The 22,070-nt window shown below is 47.6% G+C and overlaps 1 protein-coding gene across 4 annotated transcripts in view; it reads left to right on the top strand.

The window, feature by feature from the left end:
• The window catches only part of NGEF (neuronal guanine nucleotide exchange factor), a 128,146-nt gene that overhangs the window by 92,238 nt on the left and 13,838 nt on the right, over positions 1 to 22,070 (top strand). For all 4 annotated transcript variants that reach the window (XM_061412643.1, XM_061412641.1, XM_061412642.1 and 1 more), the window contains one exon: positions 20,699 to 20,859. In XM_061412643.1, the coding sequence (XP_061268627.1) occupies positions 20,699 to 20,859 (161 nt within the window). The remainder of the gene's footprint in view (positions 1 to 20,698; positions 20,860 to 22,070) is intronic.

The raw sequence follows: 22,070 nt of genomic DNA, 5'->3' as shown, positions 1-22,070 counted from the left end.
CCCTTCTTATCATCAGAGAGTGGACAGTAAGTTTAGTGGTCCTCTGTCATCTCATTAGATGCAACTCTAAAAAACTAAAGAAAAAAATGTTCCTTACACTGAGAACTCAGGATTTACTCTCTTAACTTTCATATATAACATGTAATTAACAGTAGTGTTAATTATATTTATCATATTATACATTACATCTTATTACTGGAAGTGTCTGCCTTTTGATTGCTTCAGTCAATTCCCTTTCCCCATCCCTGTACTTCATCCCACCCCACCCTGGGCTTGTTAACCGTAGTCTGATCTCTTTTTCTATAAGCTTTTTGTTTTTGATATATAATTAATCTACAACACTGCATTAGTTCCTGTTACACAACGTACTGATTTGGTTCTTCTATACATTTCAGAATGGTCACCTAAAGTGTTTTGGCTTAGTCTGGTTACAGCATGCCACCGTACAGGAGTGTTACATAGGGATTCACTACGGTCCGATTCCCTGGGGGCTCAGACGATAAAGAGTTTGCCTGCAATACGGGAGACCTGGGTTCCATCCCTGGGTCGGGAAGATCCCCTGGAGAACGAAATGGCAACCCACTCCAGTATTCTTGCCGGGGGAATCCCATGGATGGAGGAGCCTGTACAGTCCCGCGGGTCACAGACAGTCAGACGTGACTGAGCAACTTCACTCCTCTCACTCTTCACTGCATTCCCCACCCTGTGCATGTCACACCCAGGGCTCGCTTATTTTTCAACTGGAAATCTGTACCTTTTAGTCCCCCTTACCTATTTCTTTCCTTCCCCAACCCTCACCCACTCTATTTTCTGTACGTTTCTATTTTGTTGTGTTTGTTCATTTGTTTCGTTTGTTAGATTCCACGTATAAGTGAATCTTATACACTTACAGTATTTGTCTTTGACTCATTTCACTTAGCATAATACTCTCGAGTTCTATCCATGTTGTCTCAAATGGCAAGATTTCATTCTTTTTTATGGCAATTATTCCATAGTGTGTGTGTGTGTATAACAGATCTTCTTTATCGGTTCATCTGTTGATGAACACTTAAGTCGCTTCTGTATCTTGGCTGCTGTAAATACTACAGTGAGCGTAGAGGTGCAGATATCTTTAAAATTAGTGTTTTTGTTCTCTTCAGATCAATACCCAGGAGTAGAATTGCTGGGTCATATGGTAGTTCTATTATTAATTTTTGAGTCATCTCCATACTGTTTTCTACCGTGGCTGAATCGATTTACAGTCCCACTAACAGTGCATGGATGTTCCCTTTTCTCCACATCCTCACCAACACTTGTTACTTGTTGTCTTTTTGATAATAGCTATTTTAACAAGTGTGAAATGACAACTCCCTGTGGTTTTGATTTGCATTTCCCTAATAATCAGTGACGTGGAGCATCTTTTCATGTCTTTGGTCATCTGTGTGTCTTCTCTGGAAAAACATCTATTCAGATCCTCTGCTCAGTGTTTAATCAAGTTGTGTTTTAATGGTCAGTTGTACGAGCTCCTTGAATACTTTGGATATTAATCCCTTATCAGATATATCGTGTGTAGATATCTTCTGCCATCAGTAGGTGGCCTTTTCATTTGTCGATAGGTTCCTTCACTGGGCAAAAGGGTTTTAGTCTGACGTAGTCCCATGCGTTTGTTTTTGCTTTTGTTTCCCTTGCACCATCCCTAAGTTTGACTTTCATATAAAAGGAATTATACAGTGCAATTTTGCATTTGGCTTTTTTTCACACAGTATTACCATCATGGGCCTTTTTCCTAGTCCTCAAAATAAGGAAAAGTGTCTAGTTTTTGAGAGAATTCTTTTTTCTTTTTTTCACCTTGATAATTAGATAAATAAATTTAAATTACTTTGGAGAGCTTAGAGATAAACCCCAGCAGAACTTAAAACATGGTATAAATCTCTTACAACAACCAGCCAAAAGCAGAGAAAGCAGGGATCTTGTAAGAAAAGGAAAGCAAACAGTTAAAGGTCAGCATAAAAGAAGGTGGCAGAGTTCACAGCAAACATAATTGCTATCACCATGTATGTAAATTGCTTAAATCCTCCATTGAAAGCCAGAAATTATCCGACTGATGAGAAAACTAAACCCATGATATTATCACACAAGTTAGAATTCAGAGCAAGAAAAGTTACCAAAGGAAACAGTGATGTCATTTTGTACAGTTAAAGATTATTGCTTTATTTACAAGTTTTAAAATTAAATAAGATACTCATTAATACATTTTCATTGTTTATTTCATTGTTTCATTTTCATTGCAAAATGCAAACCATGTACACTTGCTCCTGACAAATTAGTCGTTACACTCTGTGTGATTTTGGACTTCACAAGTAGACACTTGTGAAGACTCTTAAGTGCAAAATCCTTATCGATCCCTATGATGCTGTCCCCATATTTTACACTTGTTTTATTCAAGAGCAGTTTGATTCTGGTTTTGGTTTTTAGCAACTTGACTTTCACTGACCTCTGAGAGCTTCCTAAAAAGCTTTCATAAAAATTTTCATAAAAACAACTCCCTTTGCACTGAAAATTCTTCAGTTTTTTTCACTTAAGGACATAATTGCAGAACAAGTACGACGGCTTGAATAAGTTTAAGGACAAGCACAGGGGCTCACAGGTGGGGAGAGAAGCTTCAGGTGGCAAGGGAGGGCGCGGTGGGGGACAGCCTGTGACCAGCCCGCAATGCATCCTCGCAGGAGCATGGGTCACTCAGGGCTTGGTTAGGAGAACCTCTGTGGGCCTGCATCTTCATGCTCCCAGGAGACCACAGCTGTCTAATCAGGAGACCACAGCTGTCGTATCCATCAGCCACTCCGTGCTCAGACACTCAGCCGTGTCCGACTCTTTGAGACCCCTTGGACTGTAGCCTGCCAGGCTCCTCTGTCTGTGGAATTTTTCCAGGCAAGAATACCGGAGTGGGTTGCCATTTCCTCCTCCTTCCTGACCCAAGGACGGAACTCACGTCTATTAAATCTCCTGCACTGACAGGTGGATTCTCCACTACTAGTACCACCTGGGAAGCCCCAGCTGTATGATAATACCCAGAAATGGAATTGTGGGTTGAAAGTGAAGTGCGTTTTAGATGATGGTGGTGGTGGTGTGGTGGTTTAGTTAAGTTGTGTCTGACTCTTTGAGACCCCATGGACTGTAGCCTGCCACGTTCCTCTGTCCACGGGATTTCTGGATACTCCCAGTCGACTAAAGAGATGCACAACATGAGAGTTGCAAGTTGTTTTATTTGGGGCAAAATGAGGACTGCAGCCTGAGAGACAGCCCCTCAGATCGCTCTGAGAGCCTGCTCCAAAGAGGCAGTGGGGCAAGGTCAATGTGTAAGATTCTGGTGAAAGAGGAGTTCAGTGCAATCAAGCATTCGTTTTACAAAGACTTTCTGCTAGTCAGGAAGGAGGAGCTGATATCATCATGAAGGGATTTAGTGCTTTTCTAGATAGGAGGAGATGCAAGGATTGAGTCATGAAATGAGTTCCTGAAAATATCTAACTATCTAAAGACCCGTTCCACCACATTCCCTGGAGCACAGAGTGCCTCACTGTCCACCCGAACTCTCTCTGGGGATGTTGAAGGTCAACAGCTGCAGCAGCGCAGGGCTCAGTCTCCACAGAGGCAGATGGCAGATGCCCTTGATGTGCGTGCGTGCATGCATGCTAAGTCACTTCAGTTGTGTCCGATTCTGCGACTCCACATACTGTAGTCCACCAGGCTCCTCTGTCCATGGGATTCTCTAGGCAAGAGTACTGTATCGGGTTGCCATGCCCTCCTCCAGGGGATCTTCCCCACTAGGGATCGAACTCATGTCTCTTACATTTCCTGCATTGGCAGGCACGTTCTTTACCACTAGGGCCACCTGCGAAGCCCTTGTTATTCAGTCACTGGCAAATGCTCTTGGCAAGTGGCGATTTGTAGTTGACACACCAAATTGCCATTCAAAAGGCAGTTCAAATTTCACACAACTGCAGCAAAGAAAGCATATATTCATGCCTTGTTAGCAAACTTCTTGATTTTTGCTCTAATCTGTAGGATGAGAAATCGGGTGTTGTTTTTAACCCGCCTGTCCTTGATGACATAAGTTGAGCTTCTCTTCTGTTTTAATATGTGTTGAATTGGCTGTGTCAGATCTTCCCTGCGGTGCACAGGATCTTTCATTGCAGTGCACGGACTCCCTGGTTTGTCACACAGGCTCAGGAGTGATGGCACGCAGGCTTAGTTGCTTCACGTGGGATCTTAGTTCCCCGACGAGGGATCCAGCCAGGGGTGAAGCCCTCATCCCTACACTGCAAGGCAGATTCTTAACCTCTGGACCACCAGGGAAGTCCCCAAGCATCTTTTCTTATGCTCACTGGCTGTTTCCCTTTCTTTGTGAATTGCCTGTTCTTATTCTTTGCCCTTTTTCCTATAGGGTTATCTTTGTTTGTCTTCTTGATGGAAAGCAGGTTTTTACATATTCTGGGTATAATTTGTTTATATGTTTGAAATATTTTCTCCCACAGTAAAAACATGGGGGTGGGTGATGTAGCACAGAGTTTATGCATATAAGCGCTAGAGCCCAGCTGCCTGGGTTTGAATCCCGGTTCTGCTACTTCTTAGCTGTGCTGTGCTTAGTTGCTCAGTCTTGTCCAACTGTTTGCAACCCCGTGGACTGTAGCCCGCCAGGCTCCTCTGTCCATGGGGATTTTCCAGGCAAGAATACTGGAGTGGGTTGCCATGCCCTCCTCCAGCGGATCTTCCCAACCCAGAGATCAAACCCAGGTCTCCTACATTGCAGGCGGATTCTTTACCATCTGAGCCACCAGGGAAGCCCATGAATACTGGAGTGGATAGCCTATCCCTTCTCCAGGGGATCTTCCCGACCCAGAAGTTGGACACATTACGTAACTTCTCTGTGCCTCTGCTTCCTATTCTGTAAACCTGAGCTCATACACAGGGTTGTGAAGATCAAACGAGTTAGTACAGATAAGGAGCTGGCAGCAGGCTGACGATGCTCAAGCCTTCTTCAGTTGTATCTTTCTCCACTTAAAAATCTTTTCTCATTTTTATAGAAAGTCCATCAGTCTTTTTAGTTCATTTAAACCTAATCTTCTGGATGTTGTTTTGTATGATTAGGAAGGCCATTCCCAAGAGGTACAGTTTACAGGGACAGGTAACTATGAGAAAGCCCAAGTAGAGCAGAGTCAGGCAGAGACATGCACGGAAGCTGTCATGCCCACCGCACTGTTTCTGTAAGAGTGGGGCATAGCAGGGACACAAGGGGCCTGAGGACGCGAGTGAGGCTGACTTTAGATATTTTCACTGAACTCTGCCCACTTCATTAGCCCCGGGTGACACGCAGCTCATTAATACCTAACATATGACCAGTCCTCATTGAAACGGGCTGAGTGTGTAAAACAAATACCAAATCTTGCAGACTTGAGACACAGAAAAAGAAAGCAAACTATCTTATCAATCGTTTTTGTATTACATGTTGACTTAATATCCTGGATATATTAGATTAAATATATTAAAATTTCTTTTGACCTTTTTTAAAATATGATTACTAGAAAACCTTAAATTGTATATGAGACCCACATTATATTTCTATTGGACACAGTGCTCAAAAAAGAGGCAATATTTTATTTCCCAATGTCTGTGCTGCTGCTGCTGCTGCTGCTGCTGCTGCCAAGTCACTTCAGTCGTGTCCGACTCTGTGCGACCCCATAGACGGCAGCCCACCAGGCTCCACTGTCCCTGGGATTCTCCAGGCAAGAACACTGGAGTGGTTGCCATTTCCTTCTCCCATGCATGAAAGTGAAGTCGCTCAGTTGTGTCTGACTCCTAGCGACCCCATGGACTGCAGCCCACCAGGCTCCTCCGTCCATGGGATTTTCCAGGCAAGAGTACTGGAGTGGGGTGCCATTATCTTCTCTGCTCAATGTCCATAAACACCATCAAAAAGTGGCTGTACATTAAGCCTTAAGAAAAAGCTCAGTAAATATTTATTAAAATTGTATAGGTCCTACTGTCTGACTACAATCCAGCAAAACAAGAAAATAAGTTTAAACGATGTAAAAACCTCAAATCAGAAATGTTGGGTTGCCATTTCCTTCTCTGGGGATCTTCCCAACCCAGGGATCAAACCCACGTTGCTTCTGTCTCCTGCATTGACAGGCGGGTTCCTCTCCACTAGCGCCACCCATTTTCACATTAAAAATAAAATCCACAATTATAAAGACGTCAGCACTCCTCTCAGTAATTAGGAGAACTAGGAACATAAAATCAGTAAGGATATAAGAAGAATTGAATGCCCTCAAACCAACTGGAATGAATTAACGTTTATAAGGCACTCTACTCAACAGTCAGAGAAGGCAATGGCACCCCACTCCAGTCCTCTTGCCTGGAAAATCCCATGGATGGAGGAGGCTAATAGGCTGCAGTCCATGGGGTCGCTGAGGGTTAGACACGACTGAGCGACTTCACTTTCACTTTTCACTTTCATGCATTGGAGAAGGAAATGGCAACCCACTCCAGTGTTCTTGCCTGGAGAGTCCCAGGGACGGGGCGGGGAGCCTGGTGGGCTGCCGTCTATGGGGTCGCACAGAATCGGACATGACTGAAGCGACTTAGCAGCAGCAGCAGCAGCTACTCAACAGTAGCAAAATACACTTTGTTTTTCAAGTGTACTTGAAATATTCACCAAGATAGACCACAGCACATTTTAACAAATTAAAATAATTTAAATCACACAGAGTGTGACCTCACCATAATAGAATTAAACAGAAATCAACGACATAAAGAGAACAGGAAAACCTCCTAGCACTTGGAAATCAAGCAGCATGTTTCTGTGTAATCCCTGAGTTAAAGAGGAAGTCTCCAGGGAAGTTAGAAATGAACGAACTACCCTTCTTCCCAGATGGAGAATCTACCAAAAAACAAAACAAAACACAAAACCTCTTAGAACTAATAACGAACACTAGGACTTCCCTGGTGGTCCAGTGGTTAAGAGTCCGCCTTGCAGTGCAGGCGATGCCGGTTCAGTCCCTGGTCCGGGAACTAAGATCCCACGTGTTGCAGGGTTGCTAAGCCTGAGTCACGACTAGAGAAGCCCGCCCGCCACCACTAAGACCCAACACAGGCAAATAAAAAATAAATATTTTTTAAAAATAGTAAACACTGACTAGAAACACTTAAAACACAACGCCCAGCGCTGGTTTGGAGCAACTGGAACTCTAATACACTGCTGATTTCAAAATGGCGCAGCTGCTCTGGAGAGTCGCTGACAGCTTCTTATAAAGTGAAACGTGCACTTCCCTCCAAGCGGGCGATCCCAATCCTGGCTATTTACCTAGAGCAGTGTCTCCATAGCAACGCTATTGAATTTGGGGCTGCTTCCTCCCTGTTCGGGCGTGCTCTCCTTCCTGTTCTTTGCACGTTTAGCACCGTCCCTGGCCTCTGCTGCCGGATGCCTGTAGTACCCCTGCCCTGACATATGACAACCCAAAATGTCTCTCCACCTCGCTGAGTATCATCCAGGGAGCAAAAATAGTTTGTAGCTGAGAGCCACTACCCCAGAGAAACAAAAATCTACGTTCATACAGAAATCTGTACACAGATGGACTAAGTCTGTTCATAATTGTCAAAAGCTGGTAACAACTCAGTGTCCTCTAACAGATGGATAAATAGACACAGGAACAGTCACACAAATTGTTGTTTAGTCGTTAAGTCGTGTCCGACTCTTTGTGACTCCATGGACTGTAGCCCACCAAGCTCCTCTGTCCATGGGATTCTCCAGGCAAGAATACTGGAGTGGCTTGCCGTTTCCTTCTCCAGGGGATCTTCCCAACCCAGGGATCGAACCCACGTTGCTTACATCTGTCAGGCGGGTTCTTCACCACTACTCAGTAATAAAAAGAAATGAACTGTTGACACAACTCAGATGAATCTCAGAGGCATTTTGCTGAGTGAAAGAAGTCAGAAAGTTTCCATAGTATATGATTCCACTTATATGACATTCTGAACATGACAAGGCTATAGGGATAGAGAACGGATGAGTGGTTGCCAGGGGTGAGGGGTGGGGGGAGGCTGTGACTCAAGTGGGAAGCATAGGAGTGTTTGAAGTGATGTGTCCTGGTTGTAGTGTTGGTGACAAGAATCTATACAAGGGTCGAAATTCATAGATCTGTGTATACCAAAAAGTCAATTTTATTGTATGTTCATTTAAAAACTGACACATTGTAAAAAGAGATGTCCTCATTTAGGTTAAGTATTTTCTGCGCCCCTCCCCCAAATATAATAAAACAGTGATCTGTCTGGCTCTGAATTAAGGCAGACATTTACATACAGCATAAGAAAATCAAATCTGGAGATACTTTAGAAGAATAACATTGGGCACAGAAATTACTGCAAACACAGTATAATGTTTGAGACCAAAATTTATCATATTAATAGGCCAGAGGAGAGAAACACCCCAAGCTTCAAAAAGGTTGGAAAGGGAAATAGTACATCAATTTCCATCTAAACAAAACTCAGAAGCATACTTGCTGAAATTTGTAAAGAGCATCTCAGATCTACAAACGCATCCTGCGTAATGAAGAATTGCTGGTGGCAATGAAGGCAAAACGATGATGCTTGATAACCCTGCGGTTGTTCTGGAAGCTGTGGCCAGTGCAACGCAATGAGGAGAGAAACAAGACATAAACCCATAGAGAAGGAAAGTCAGACCCACCGTTATCTGTCAGGCTTGGCTGCCTACAGAAGATCCTGAGGGAGTCAAAGATACTGGATCTAACAAGGCAGTTCAGGGAGGTGGTGGATTATAAAATAAGAATGCAAAAACTATCTGTTTGGGGGACTTCCCTGGTGGTCCAGTGGCTAAGACTCTGCCTCTCAGTGCAGATGGCACTGGTTTGATCCCTGGTCGGGGTACTGAGGTCCCGAATGTCGAGCTGTGTCCAGAAAATATAAAGAACTGAAAATTAGTTCTTTTTGTGTACATTAAACAAAACTGAGGTTTTCCATCAGTTAGAAAGCCCCGTTGATAAGAAAACAGTGAGCACCCTAAAGAAAAATAGGCTAAACAATTCTCTTAAGAAAAGTGGCTGGTGATTAAATGAAAACGGGAAAAAAAAAACCTCACTGGTAATGATAGAAGTACAGTTAAGCAACACTGAGGCACTGGGCATTTCAAACTAGCAGAGGCTTTTGAACATAAATACATTTAAAACCTCGTGTTGGGCGGATTTTTAAATGAGTGCTCTTGAGCACAGCTGATGGGGAGAGAGAGAGCAATATTTGTACCCGTCTCCTTACAAGAACGTGTTTGTACACTGCCCGGTGTTTCTGTTACTAGAAATTTATCTTGAAAAATAATCAGAAAGGTACACAAATATTTATTAGGCTGTCCCTTCAAACAAAAACTAGGGAGGGATGGAGGAAGAATCCTAAATACCCACCAATAGGGCACTTTTATTTTAAAGACTGTACAGCTATGCAAAGACACAATCATTAAAAAGCATGCTTTCAGAGAATAGGTGAATATTCATGACTTACTATTTTTTAAAGGCAGGATCAAACATTACATGTATAGTAGAGTGGGCATAGAAAATAAAGATATTTTTGTCATTTTCAATGGCTCAGACCAAAAATATTTAAGTAAGTTAGGATGACGTAAGAGTAACCGTGGTCCCAGGCAGTAGTGAATAACACAGGCGTGCGAGCTTCAGTGCATTTCGCTCTGAGTCTTTATGGACTGACTTTTCTTATTTATGTTAAAGAGCTTAATGTGAGTTTCTATTTAACATCTGGCAATGGACACAACACTGAGATCTTCAGATTTTATGTTCCACGTCAGAGACTTCTGCATCAGGTCATCTTTTCATTTATCAAGGCAAGTCAGGCAACTTGTTCTGTTGTTGGAACATCTCTTTCTTTAGCTACAAAAGCAGCAGGTCCTGGCGAACTCCCGTTCACACGAGGAAAATACCCCCGAATGGTGGCCTTTTGGTCGGTCTGAGTCTCAATTGGTCCCTGAAAGAATCGGGATTTAAGAATAAAATTGTGTGTTTCCCCTCCTCCTCTTTAAAGTATAAAAATCAGGCAGCTGACATTGGAACATGTTCTCTTAGCTGTTGTGTAGGATTTCCTAGGTTTACTTTTTGTTTTTTAACTTAAGTCTGAAGCTCTTGGTTCCCACCCTCCTGTTTGGAGTGGTTTCTCAATTACTGATTGAGAACATGATGGTCTGAGAAAATAACTAGACAAATATTCAAATCAGAAACTTAAGAAGAAGGCCGCTGAGGAAGGGGCGGGTGTTCAAATGGGAGAGGTGGGGACGGTCACTGCGTTGCTTGACTTTCGCCACACCTGGCACCAGTGTCCTGAGAAATGAAGGAGAAGCTGGGGTCCTGCTCTAACACCAGCCCCTGGAGAAGTCACCCCTGCCCCTGGTGTGGGTTGTGTCCCCAGACCAGATAAAGATGAAGTCCCGGTGATCTTGGGGGACTGGCTGCACAGAGCTCAAAAAGTTGAGCAGGGCATGATATTTCGAGCATCTCCATGGAAACAAGGATGCGCACGCTACCAGGCTGGCACTGTGGTGACACCGCCCATACGTGTCTGAACTAGTTTCCCAGTTCCATTCCCCTGGGAACAAGGTGGGCGGGGACTTCCCAGGGAGCTAGCCAGTTTGGGTAGGACTCACAGTCTGGGTCTGATCAGCCTCTGAAATCAGAGTTGTGTTTTTGTTGCTTTTCAACCTGTTTTTACAACTTCCCTGGTGGCTCAGACAGTAAAGCATCTACCTACAATGCGGGAGACCCAGGTTCAATCCCTGGGTTGGGAAGATCCTCTGGAGAAGGAAATGGCAGCCCACTCCAGTATTCTTGGCCTGGAAAATTCCATGGACTAAGAAGCCTGGTAGGCTACAGTCCATGGGGTCGCAAAGAGTCGGACACGACTGAGCAACTTCACTTTCACTTTACAACTTAGAACTTAAATATACTTTCATTTCCACCGCACCCCCCCAAAGAAGACCGTCCATTTGACTAGGAAACTGCTCGTGCTTTTTAATGATACACTTCTATCAGAAAATTAAGTTGTGGTTGTTTTATTTACCAACCTTCATTGAATCATATATTTGTCTCCATAGGATAAACCCCAAACAGTTCAGCAAATTAGTCCCAAATTGTCCCATGCTTTAAGATGGACAGTAGCCATCACCCAAAACATCAGATATTGCAAGCATTTATACTTACCTGGGGCTTTCCAGGTGCTGCTAGTGGTAAAGAACCTGCCTGGCAATGCAGGAAACATAAGAAACACTGATTCAATTTCTGGGTTGGGAAGATCCCCTGGAGAAGGGCATGGCAATCCACTCCAGTATTCTTGCCTGGAGAATCCATGGACAGAAGAGTCTGGTGGGCTACAATGAGGTCACAAAGAGTTGGACAGGACTGAAGTGACTGAGCATGCACGTACCTATTTTAAAAAAGTGATGTTACCATTTAGCATTTTTAAAATAAATCTGTTGGATAAATAACTTACACACTTGACATACATCTCAAACAAAGCAAACAGAATTATGGTGAAGAAAGCCTCCCCTTCTAACCCCTGGCCCTTGGGGCCAGTGTCTGTGTGTGTTACACAAATGATATGCTCTATGTACATTGTGTATGTCTCGATTATTTTTTTAACTTAGCAAAATGAGTTTGTTTAATTTATTAATTTTATTTATATTTGGTTGCACTGGGATCTTCATTGCTCTTCACGGGCTTTCTCCAGTTGCAGCAAGCGGGGTCTCCTCTCTAGTTGCGGAGCTTGAGCTTCTCACCATGGTGGCTTCTCTGTTGCAGGGCACACGCGCTGGGCACACCAGCTCAGTACGTGTGGCACACGGGCTTAGTTACCCTGTGACGTGTTAAATCTTCCCAGACCAGGGATCAAACCCATGTCCCCTGCATTGGTAGGCAGATTCTTATCCAATGCGCCAAAATGTTTTGACAGTATTTCCAGATCAGCTGAAAGAGAGGTCCCTATTTTTTTTTTCTTTTCTTTCTTTTTTTTTTTTTAAGCTTTATAGAGCTCTACTGCTTATGATATTCCATAATTGATTCAACCAGTACCCTGTTGATGGACATTTGCAATTAGAAATGCTGTGTATCCCAGATGTTCATTACAGCATTATTTATAATAATAAAGGGAGAAGGCAATGGCACCCCACTCCAGTACTCTTGCCTGGAGAATCCCATGGGCGGAGGAGCCTGGTAGGCTGCAGTCCATGGGGTCTCGAAGAGTCGGACTTGACTGAGCGACTTCACTTTCACTTTTCACTTTCATACATTGGAGAAGGAAATGGCAACCCACTCCAGTGTTCTTGCCTGGAGAATCCCAGGGTGAGAGGAGCCTGGTGGGCTGCTGTCTATGGGGTTGCACAGAGTCAGACACGACTGAAGCGACTTAGCAGCAGCATAATAATAAAAGACAGATCTATACAATGGCGTACTGTAGGAATTGCTAAGTGAAACTGTTGGGTGAAAGGTTATATACTTTTGAAATTTTGAGACCTTATCACCAGGCTGTCTTCACACTTCAGGTGTGTGTGAAGGTGCTGGCTCCCTCTCACCAGGAAGGTACAACATCCGGTGAGTTTATCTTGACCAGTGAGCTGGACATAAATGATACCACATTGTGATTTTCCTGTGCATTTCTCTTGTTGTGAATGAGGCTGAACCTCTTCTCTGGCACGTGTCTTTTCAAATCTGTATCTGTTTTGGTACTTTTTTGGAAGCTACCCTGTTACTCAAGCCATCTTGAGAAAAACCTAACAATCGGCTTGTGATGTGTGTGAGCTTGCCAAGGCTTGGGTTTGGGCAGCTGGTTAGTGTGGGGGCACACCAGGCCCCCCAGGGCCTGCAGGTTAACTCGCGCTTAATGTGTGACCCTCTGTCCCACAGTGAGCGGGGGAGTAGCTGTCAGCTCCCAGGGTGACACCGAGGCCCCATGGCCCCCATGGCGGCCCTCCTTGCGTTTCCCGCACAGACTAGAGACCACGCTGCAGCAGGACTCGGCCTGGGCTCTGAAATCCAGCTGCATTGTCATTAGTCAAGGATGAAAAGAGATGCTCTAAGGGCCACTTCTTAACCGTGAGCCTCTTCGGTCACTCTTGTCCACCCTAGTGCCTCCGGGGTTTGCATTACTCTTCTAGCCGCAGAAGTGGGCACAGCTTTGTGCCCGGACAGTCGGATCACGCGGGAAGCAAGGCCTGGCGGAGGGAGGACATGAATCCACCCAGGGTGGCCGCGGCTGGCAGCAGCAAGACTCGAGGCCCAAAGCAGAGGGCAGGGCTGGCCTCGGACAGCTTTCTCTCCACCTCTCCCCACCTTCCAGGAAGCAGCACTGCAGGGAAGTCAGGTATCAGGCAGGTGCCCAGCACTTAGCACTCAGGTGACACTTGAGAAAGAAAGGTACACGGGGAGGCTCTGGAGCTGGGGGATGCCCCAGCCCTGACACCGGGGTCTCAGACTCTGCCATGCCTCAGAACCACCTGGGGAACTTCTTGAAGGACAGGTTATGCGTGGCTCTGGGGAGGCGCCTGGGAATCTGAATTTTCACAAACGTGGTCATGGAGTCAGGCTGAGATATGTGGGATTTCCCCCTCTTTTTTTTTTTTTTTCTCATGCATCAAACCTGGACTGGTGATCTATTTTGCATATGATAATATGCATGTTTTAATGCTGTTCTCTTAAATCATCCCACCCTCACCTTCTCCCACAAAGTCCAAAAGTCTATTATTTATATCTGTGTCTCTTTTGGTGTCTTGTATATAGGGTCATTGTTACCATCTTTCTAAATTCCATATATATGCATTAATATACTATATTGGTGTTTTTCTTTCTGACTTACTTCACTCTGTATCAGTTCAGTTCAGTTCAGTCGCTCAGTCGTGTCTGACTCTTTGCGATCGCAGCATGCCAGGCCTCCGTGTCCATCACCAACTCCCAGAGTTCACTCAAATTCATGTCCATCGAGTCAGTGATGCCATCCAGCCATCTCATCCTCTGTCGTCCCTTTCTCCAGCCCCCAGTCCCTCCTAGCATCAGGGTCTTTTCCAATGAGTCAACTCTTCGCATCACTCTGTATAATAGGCTCCAGTTTCATCCACCTCATTAGAATGGATTCAAATGCATTCTTTTTAATAGCTGAGTAATACTCCATTGTGTATATGTGCCACAGCTTTCTTATCCATTCGTCTGCCGATGGACATCTAGGTTACTTCCATGTCCTGGCTGTTGTAAACAGTGCTGTGATGAGCATTGGGATATGCCTGTCCCCCCTCCTTTTCTTGCCCAGCTAACTCTTATCAGTTCTTTGACTCTGACAGCCCCTTCCAGAAGCCTGCTGTCTCTGGCTGCCTGCCTCCCCCCTTGCCTGTCAAGGTGAAGGCCCCCAGTCACTGTGGACATCCCTGCAGAGCTGTCACTGGCTGTGCCCAGTGTGTGTGTCCCTCTGTGTCACCAGCACTGAGCCCATACTCTACCTGGAGGGGGCTCTGGGCATGTGTCTGTGGAACGAGTGAGCTGGGGGAGGGCAGATGGCGTCACTGACCCCAGCTCCCCAGCAGGGTGGCTTCCTAAGCTGGCCACCCCCCGGGGGCAGGGATCAGGTCTTGGTCCTCTTAGGATCCCCAGGGCCCACAGCTCCTAGTAGGTGCGCAGCAAACGCATGCAGTCTCCTGTGTGCTGACTGGGGCCAGGCCTTGCAGGAAGCCATGTGGTAGAGGAGACGGGCCATCAGGCGTCCAGTCCGGCTGGAGCCAGGAAAGGAGGATGAACGGCGGGCACAGCTAATGGCACTCTTGGGAAGAGAGGCCCCACGGCCGAGAGAAGTTGTGAGCCGTGGGCAGTACAGGAGTAAGACCCATCACCCAATGCCAGGCCTGGTTCCCGTCTGAGAGCTGCTTTAGAGGTTCTCCCTTAACAAACTGTCTCAAGCACCTACTTGAAAGGGATTCCCTGGTGGCTCAGTCGGTAAAGAGACTGCTTGCAAGGCAGCAGACCCAGGTTCGCTCCCCGGGTAGGGAAGATCCCCTGGAAGAGGGCCTGGCAACCCACTCCAGTATTCTTGCCTGGGGAATTAGACAGAGGAGTCTGGCGGACTACAGTCCATAGGGTCGCACAGAGTCAGACACGACTGAAGCGACTTACCATGCATGCACCCACATGCATGCACCCACTTGAAAGCACCATGTAAAGCTAGAAAGACAATTAGCCGGAAGGAGGGGTGGGAAGGAGGGAGCTTCTACACAAGTGACATCACGTCGACCTGCAAGGAGCCGGGGCCGTGGCCCGGCAGCACCACCGGCCTGTGGGCTCTCAGGAAAGCCTGGGCATGTGTGTGCGGAAGGGCGTCCCTGGCAGGGCAGTCCAGGCACAGGGCCCTGAGATCCAAAGGATGAGGCGTGAACCTTGGTTTTGCCACTCACAAGCTCTGTGGCACCCTCATCCACACAGGGGGAGCCGTCGGGGGATCTCCAGGGCTGTAGTGAGGACTGAGGGAGGTGACACGTTGGAGGTCCCCAGCAGGACACCAGGCGCAGGGTAGGAGCTGGACAGGCAGCAGCTGTTACTATCCTTTGCTCGCTGGTGTTTTATCTCTGACAACACTGCATAAACAAGGTGAGAGAACAGGACATTTATGGCCACTGTTTATCAGTGAAGTGTCACATCCGTTGATGTGTCTCAGGACGGTGATGACTAAGAGAGAAACACGGCCAAGAGTTTCCTGGGTTTGGACAGAAAGTGATGCCCAAACTGGCAAAGGGGCATCGAGGAGTGGTCAGCAGTTCTTGCAACTCAGTCTTTTTCTCCCCAGTGCGTTTTTGTTTTTTTTTTAATCTATTCGGCTGCTTCGGGTCTTAGTTGCAGCACTTGGGTCTCCTTTGTGGCATGCAGGCTTCTCTAGCTGTGGCGCGGGCTTCTCTCTAGCTGTGGCATGAGGGCTGTAGAGCACACGGGCTCAGTAGTTGCCACGAGGGCTTCATTTCCCTGCGGCATGTGGGATCTTAGTTCCCCGACCAGAGATGGAACCCGTGTCCCCTGCATTGGAAGGCGGAGTCTTAACCACTGGGCCACCAGGGAGGTCCTCAGGAAGTGTGTGAGGCAGCAGGGGAGTCCATGGAGTTCACAGAGGAGGAGTGTTGGGGGCCTGGACCAGTTCATGGACGAGTGAATGAATGAGTGGATGAGTGAATGAATGAATGAGTGGACAAACGAACGAGTGGATGATGATTGATCGAATGAGTGAATGGATGGATGGATGGATGAGAAGATGAATGGAAGACTGAATGAGTGAATGAATGACTGAATAGTGGATGAATGAGTGAATGGATGAGTGGCTGGATGAATAAATAAATGAGTGGACAAATGAATGAGTTGATGGAGAATGAATGAGTGGATGGATAAATGAGTGAATGAATGGATGAATGAATGAAGGAATGAGTGGATGAAGGAATGAGTGGATGAAGGAATGAGTGGATGAAGGAATGAGTGGATGAAGGAATGAGTGGATGAAGGAATGAGTGGATGAAGGAATGAGTGGATGAATGATTGAATGAGTGAAACAGTGAGTGGACGAATGAGAGATGAATGGAAGATTGAATGGTGAATGAATGAATGAGTGGATGAGTGAATGAATGGATGAGTGGATGGATGAGTAAATAAATGAGCAGGGCCTGGATCCCTGTCAACTCCACACGCCCATTCAAAGGCTTGAATGACTGAGGATGAAAATAATATTGATGAGGAAAAGACAACCATATTGATGTGGCAAATAATCTGACATATAAAATAAAGACAAACACCCTGGAAAACTAAAATCCACAGATGACTAATGGCCCTATAAACAGAGAAAGAGGGAGTGAGCTTGCGGTGAATGGGCACAGCCGGTATCAATTAGCGGTGATTCAGCCCAACGCCCGCGGCGTGTCAGCGGCTGAAAGACCCGCCTGCCTCTGCCCAGTGGCCTCCAGCCCCGTGTCCTCCAGGGGATCAGGACGAGGATGCTGTCGGCAATCTGGGACCTTTCCCACCTGCGACCCCAGGTGTGCCTCAGGGGCGTCGCTCGGGGAGACACACCTTATCTGAGGCGCTCACCCTGGAACTGGTGTCCTTTTCCTCTCTCGGTATCTGCAGCACTCATCTGTCTTGGTTTAGGGTGTTTTTTATTTTCGGTTATATTTGCTTAGAATTAGCAAGCTCTAATGGCTTGACGTTTTCTTAAGAAACTTAAATTTAGCAGCAGGAAAAGTGATTTGTTTCAGCCCCTGTAAGAGGCACTTCTGGGAACTTCCTGCCCAGTGCAGCCTTGCCAGGCAGGGCTTGGTGGACGCTGGCAGAGCAGAGGGTGGGGCCTTCCGTGCCAGGGCCTCAGCTCAGACGCGGGCGAGGCCAGCGGGACGTGCTGAGTGTGGTTTCGAATCTTTCAGCAGACCGAGCACGCTTGACTTGGGGAGAGAGAGGCTGCAGGCTCGTTTCAGCGCCTCGTCACATTGTCTTATGTGCGGCACAGACACTGGGGTGGGGGAGGCAGAGTTCTCCTCTGCTGGTGGCCTGCGGCCTGTCACTGCTGGGCCACCCTGCAGTGATGTGTGTATGTGTGGACTTTCTCACTGGTGCTGGGCAGGTTTAGGCTGTTGCTCAGCAATGCTGGGCTAAGTCGCTTCAGTTGTGTCCAACTCTGCAACCCTGTGGATCGTAGCCCACCAGGCTCCTCTGTCCATGGGATTCTCCAGGCACTGGTGTGGGTTGCCATGCCCTCCTCCAGGGGATCTTCCCAACCCAGGGATCGAACCCTCGTTTCTTACGTCCCCTGCACTGGCAGGTGAGTTCTTTACCACTAGTGCCGTGGCCAGATCCCGTTTATGCTGTTAGGCATGCCCAACTTGAAGATACGTCGCTTATTTTAAAGCACTTTGCCAGGTTGACTCTTTGTCTGAGCTTTGCTTGGAGGCAGCAGAGTAGCTGCCCAGCAGGCTGCCTGCAGACCCCACTGGATCCCCGGCCTTGTCTGCGTCTAAGTCGGCAGGGGTGGGTAGTCGGGAGCAGAGTCCAGAACTTGGAAAACCCCTGGGTTGAGTCTTGCACCCTCCAGCGGTAACTTCGGGGGCATTACTTAACTCTGTATCTGTTTCCTTTAGTAAAATGGGACCTTCCATGTGCTCCTCCTGGGGGCGGGGGGCAGGGGCGGGCAGAGAGCATGAAGTGGGAAAGCGCCTTGTGTGTCTGGAGAATACGCTGGTCCTCCCTCCCTCTCCCTGCCTGCCTCCCTTCCTTCCAGCGTCCCTCCCGTCCCTGGGAGCACTAGTGTTCATTGCCAGAGTCTTGAACCCCGGATCAGAGTTCCAGCCAGTGGAGAGGATGGAGGCCTGAGACATGGGGGGCAGTCGGGACACTGGGAGGGGACCAGGGCCCCCGGCGTTCATCGCTCTCCTGGCTCCAGCCCTCCTCTGTCTGTTTATTTCCCTGGGGCTGCTGTAACAAATGACCACAGACTGGGTGGTAATTAACTCTCCCCCAGTTGCGGAGGCCAGAAGCCTGAAATGGACCGTCAGCAGGTTCCACCTCTTCCGCTCCTGGTGGCCCCGGGTGTCCCTGGACTTGAGGCAGCGCCACTCCCGTCTCTGCCTGGGTCCTCACCTGGCCTTCTTCCCTGTGTGTCTCTCTCTGTGCCTCTCCTACAAGGACACCTGTCATTGGATTTAGACCTCAGTCCAGGATGGTCTCCTCACCTTGACATCCATAACTTAATGGGCAAAGACCCTTTTGCCAAACAGGTTCCCATTTGCAGATGCTAGAGGGTGGTATGTAGACCCAGGTATGGAGGAGTTGTTTAGTTGCTCAGTCATGTCTGAGTCTGCAAACCCATGCCAGGCTCCTCTGTCTATGGAATTTCCCAAGCAAGAATACTGGAGTGGGTTGCCATTTCCTTCTCCAGGGGATCTTCCTGATCCAGGGATCAAATCCATGTTTCCTGCATTGGCAGGTGGATTCTTTACCACCGAGCCACCGGGAAAACCCCACAGCTTTGGAAAGGCGGTCACAATTCACCCCACTAGACCGTCCCTGCCAGGTGGCCACAGTGGGACCTGAACCCATGCTAGGTTGATAAACAGCAGAGGGAGATGGGGGTGGGGAGGAAGGTGAGGGTGGCCCCAGGGTGGCCTCAGGAAGGGTCATGAGTTTGCTTGTGAGTGAAGGAGGAGGGTGAGCTGGCATTGCTACCCTGCTTCACAGACGATACATGAGGGAACAGAGGTCCAGTGAGTTTGTTGTTTAAAAGGTCAATAATCACATAATAAGCACGATAGAGAAGAAGCTGCCTCCAAAAAGCTTATTAGATTATGGATTTCTTTCTCTTTTTTCTCTCTTCTTCAAAATGAAGATTGCTTTGTTGATTACATTATAAAATCAGACCATGAAAGAAACAATCTATGCTCATTCTTCAGTTCTCAGACAGTTGAAAGGGTAAAAAGAAAAAAGTAGGGCTTCCTTGGTGGTTCAATGGTAAAGAATTTGCCTGCCAATGCAGAAGACACGAGTTCGATCCCTAGCCAGGAAGATCCCACGTGCCATGGAGCAGGTAAGCCCGTGCGCCACAACTATTGAGCCTGTGCTCAATAGAGCCCGGGAACCACAACTACTGAAGCCCGCCTGCCTCGAGCCTGTGCTCTGCATCAAGAGAAGCCACAGCGGTGAGAAGGCTGGCCACCACAGCTAGAGAGTAGCCCCCACCCGACGCCACTAGAGAAAAGCCCATGTAGCAGTGAAGACCCAGCACAGCCAAAAATAAAAAAATAAAGAAACTTTTTAAAAAAAGAAAAAGAGTGAGATTCACCCTCTAATTCCACCCCCTGTTGACACCTGTGGTTGACATCATGACCTGGTTCCTTCTAAACGTTTTTCTGGGTGTGTAGAAGTGGGGCTCCCTCTATGGATGAGTCTCCCACCCATTCTTCGCCAGGAAGCAGTCCTGAGTCACCACCCTTGGCAGCTGTCGGAGCTCTGAAGAATGGATGACCTCTCGTGTTTGACCTTGGACACGAGGGCGTCTCCAGCTTCACTGTTGTGAGCAGGCGAGAGGTCTCCGAAAGGGTGCTGGCCGCCTTTGCATCTGGAGAATTTCCTGGTGGTCCAGTGGTTAGGACTTGGAGCTTTCACTGCTGAGGGTGAGGACTCGATCCCTGCTTGGGGAACTAAGATCCTGCAAGTTGTGCATTGTGGCCAAAAATAAAATAAAACCTTTACATCTGTCTGAGGGGCCTCCCTCATAGCTCAGCTGGTAAAGAATCCACCTGCAATGCAGGAGACTTTGGTTCAATTCCTGGGTTGGAAAGATCCTCTGAAGAAGGGATAGGCTACCCATTCCAGTATTCTTGGGCTTCCCTGGTGGCTCAGCTGATAAAGAATCTGCCTGCAATGTGGGAAACCTGGGTTCAATCCCTGGGTTGGGAAGATCCCCTGGAGAAGGGAAAGGCTACCCACTCCAGTATTCTGGCCTGGAGAATTCCATGGATTGTATGGCCCATGGGGTCGCAAAGAGTCGGACACGATGGAGCAACTTGCACTTTCATCTGTCTGAGAGTGGGGAAAGGTGAGCCCTGGGTGTCGACCGCTGGCCCTCCTCTCGTCTTCTTTGCCCGGTGTCCCAGGCCATGTTCGAGCTCATCACTTCTGAGGCCTCCTACTATAAAAGCCTGAACCTGCTGGTGTCCCACTTCATGGAGAACGAGCGGCTGAAGAAGATCCTGCACCCGTCCGAGGCCCACATCCTCTTCTCCAACGTGCTGGACGTCATGGCCGTCAGCGAGCGGTGAGCCAGTGCCCTGATCCTTGTGGGGCACCTTCCAGTCCCTCCTTCTCACCCGGGGTGAGGCTGGGGCTGGTGGTGCATGCCTGCTACACTGGCTTCTCTGCTTTTGAATGTTTGGAGTTTTCTGTAATAAGCTATAACTAAACTGTTATTGTTGTTCAGTCGCTAAGTCGTGTCTGACTCTTTGCGACCCCATGGACTGCAGCACACCAGGCTTCTCTGTCTTTCACTATCTCCTGGAGCTTGCTCAAACTCATGTCCATCAAGTCGGTGATGCCATCCAACCATCTCATCCTCTGTCGTCCCCTTCTCCTGCCCTCAGTTTTCCCAGCATCAGGGTCTTTTCCAGTGAGGTAGCTCTTCCCATCAGGTGGCCAAAGCATTGGAGCTTCAGCTTCAATATCAGCCCTTCCAATGAATATTCAGGACTGATCTCCTTTAGGATGGACTGGTTGGATCTCCTTGCAGTCCAAGGGACTCTCAAGAGTCTTCTCCAACACCACAGTTCGAAAACGTCCGTTCTTCGGCACTTAGCCTTCTTTATGGTCCAACTCTCACATGAAAAGATGAAAAGGCAAAAGATAAACCTAAATACATAAACCCAGAGACTTGCCACCCTCCCAGCAACAAGGCCAGTTGCGTCCCCCCGGACAGAACTGCTGCCTGCGGGTCCCTCCCATCGGCGCAGGTGCTCGTGTGTCCTGCGCCTGCACTGCACACAGTGGTGTCCAGGTGACATGCTCTTTATCCTGAGGCTACAGGCCCTGGCTTGGCGCACGCAGGGCCCAAGATCCCCTGAGGGCAAGTCGGAGCGCAGTCCTGGAGTTACACTTTCTCCTCTACAGTTACATGGAAGTCGTGATTGGACCTGTGCTTAGATTTTGGCTCAAGAAGGATGGGATGTGCTTAAGTGGAGGAGGGATAGACATCTATTGACTGATCATTGCAAAGAAGAGCTCCAGCCATTCTGTTAGGATAAGAGATCCATTTACCATTTGCACCTTATTCTGTGGAGGTTTGCAGCTAAAACTCAGCTTTTTATCAGCAGACCCGACCGCCCCTGTTCCGATGAGAAGTAGCACTTGGGCAGCAGCAGCCCCCTGCTCCCCATGTGGCTCTCCGTGGACCCTCCGGAGTGGGTCCCCCTGCACATGGACACCCCACCTTCCTATTTGCAGCCCCCAGATCCTGTGGCAGTCCCCCCACCAGAT

The sequence above is a fragment of the Bos javanicus genome, chromosome 3 (genome assembly GCF_032452875.1).
Source record: "Bos javanicus breed banteng chromosome 3, ARS-OSU_banteng_1.0, whole genome shotgun sequence".
NCBI lineage: Eukaryota > Metazoa > Chordata > Mammalia > Artiodactyla > Bovidae > Bos > Bos javanicus.
The sequence above is the reverse complement of the archived record's forward strand: the minus strand, read 5'-3'. Positions and strand labels throughout refer to the sequence as shown.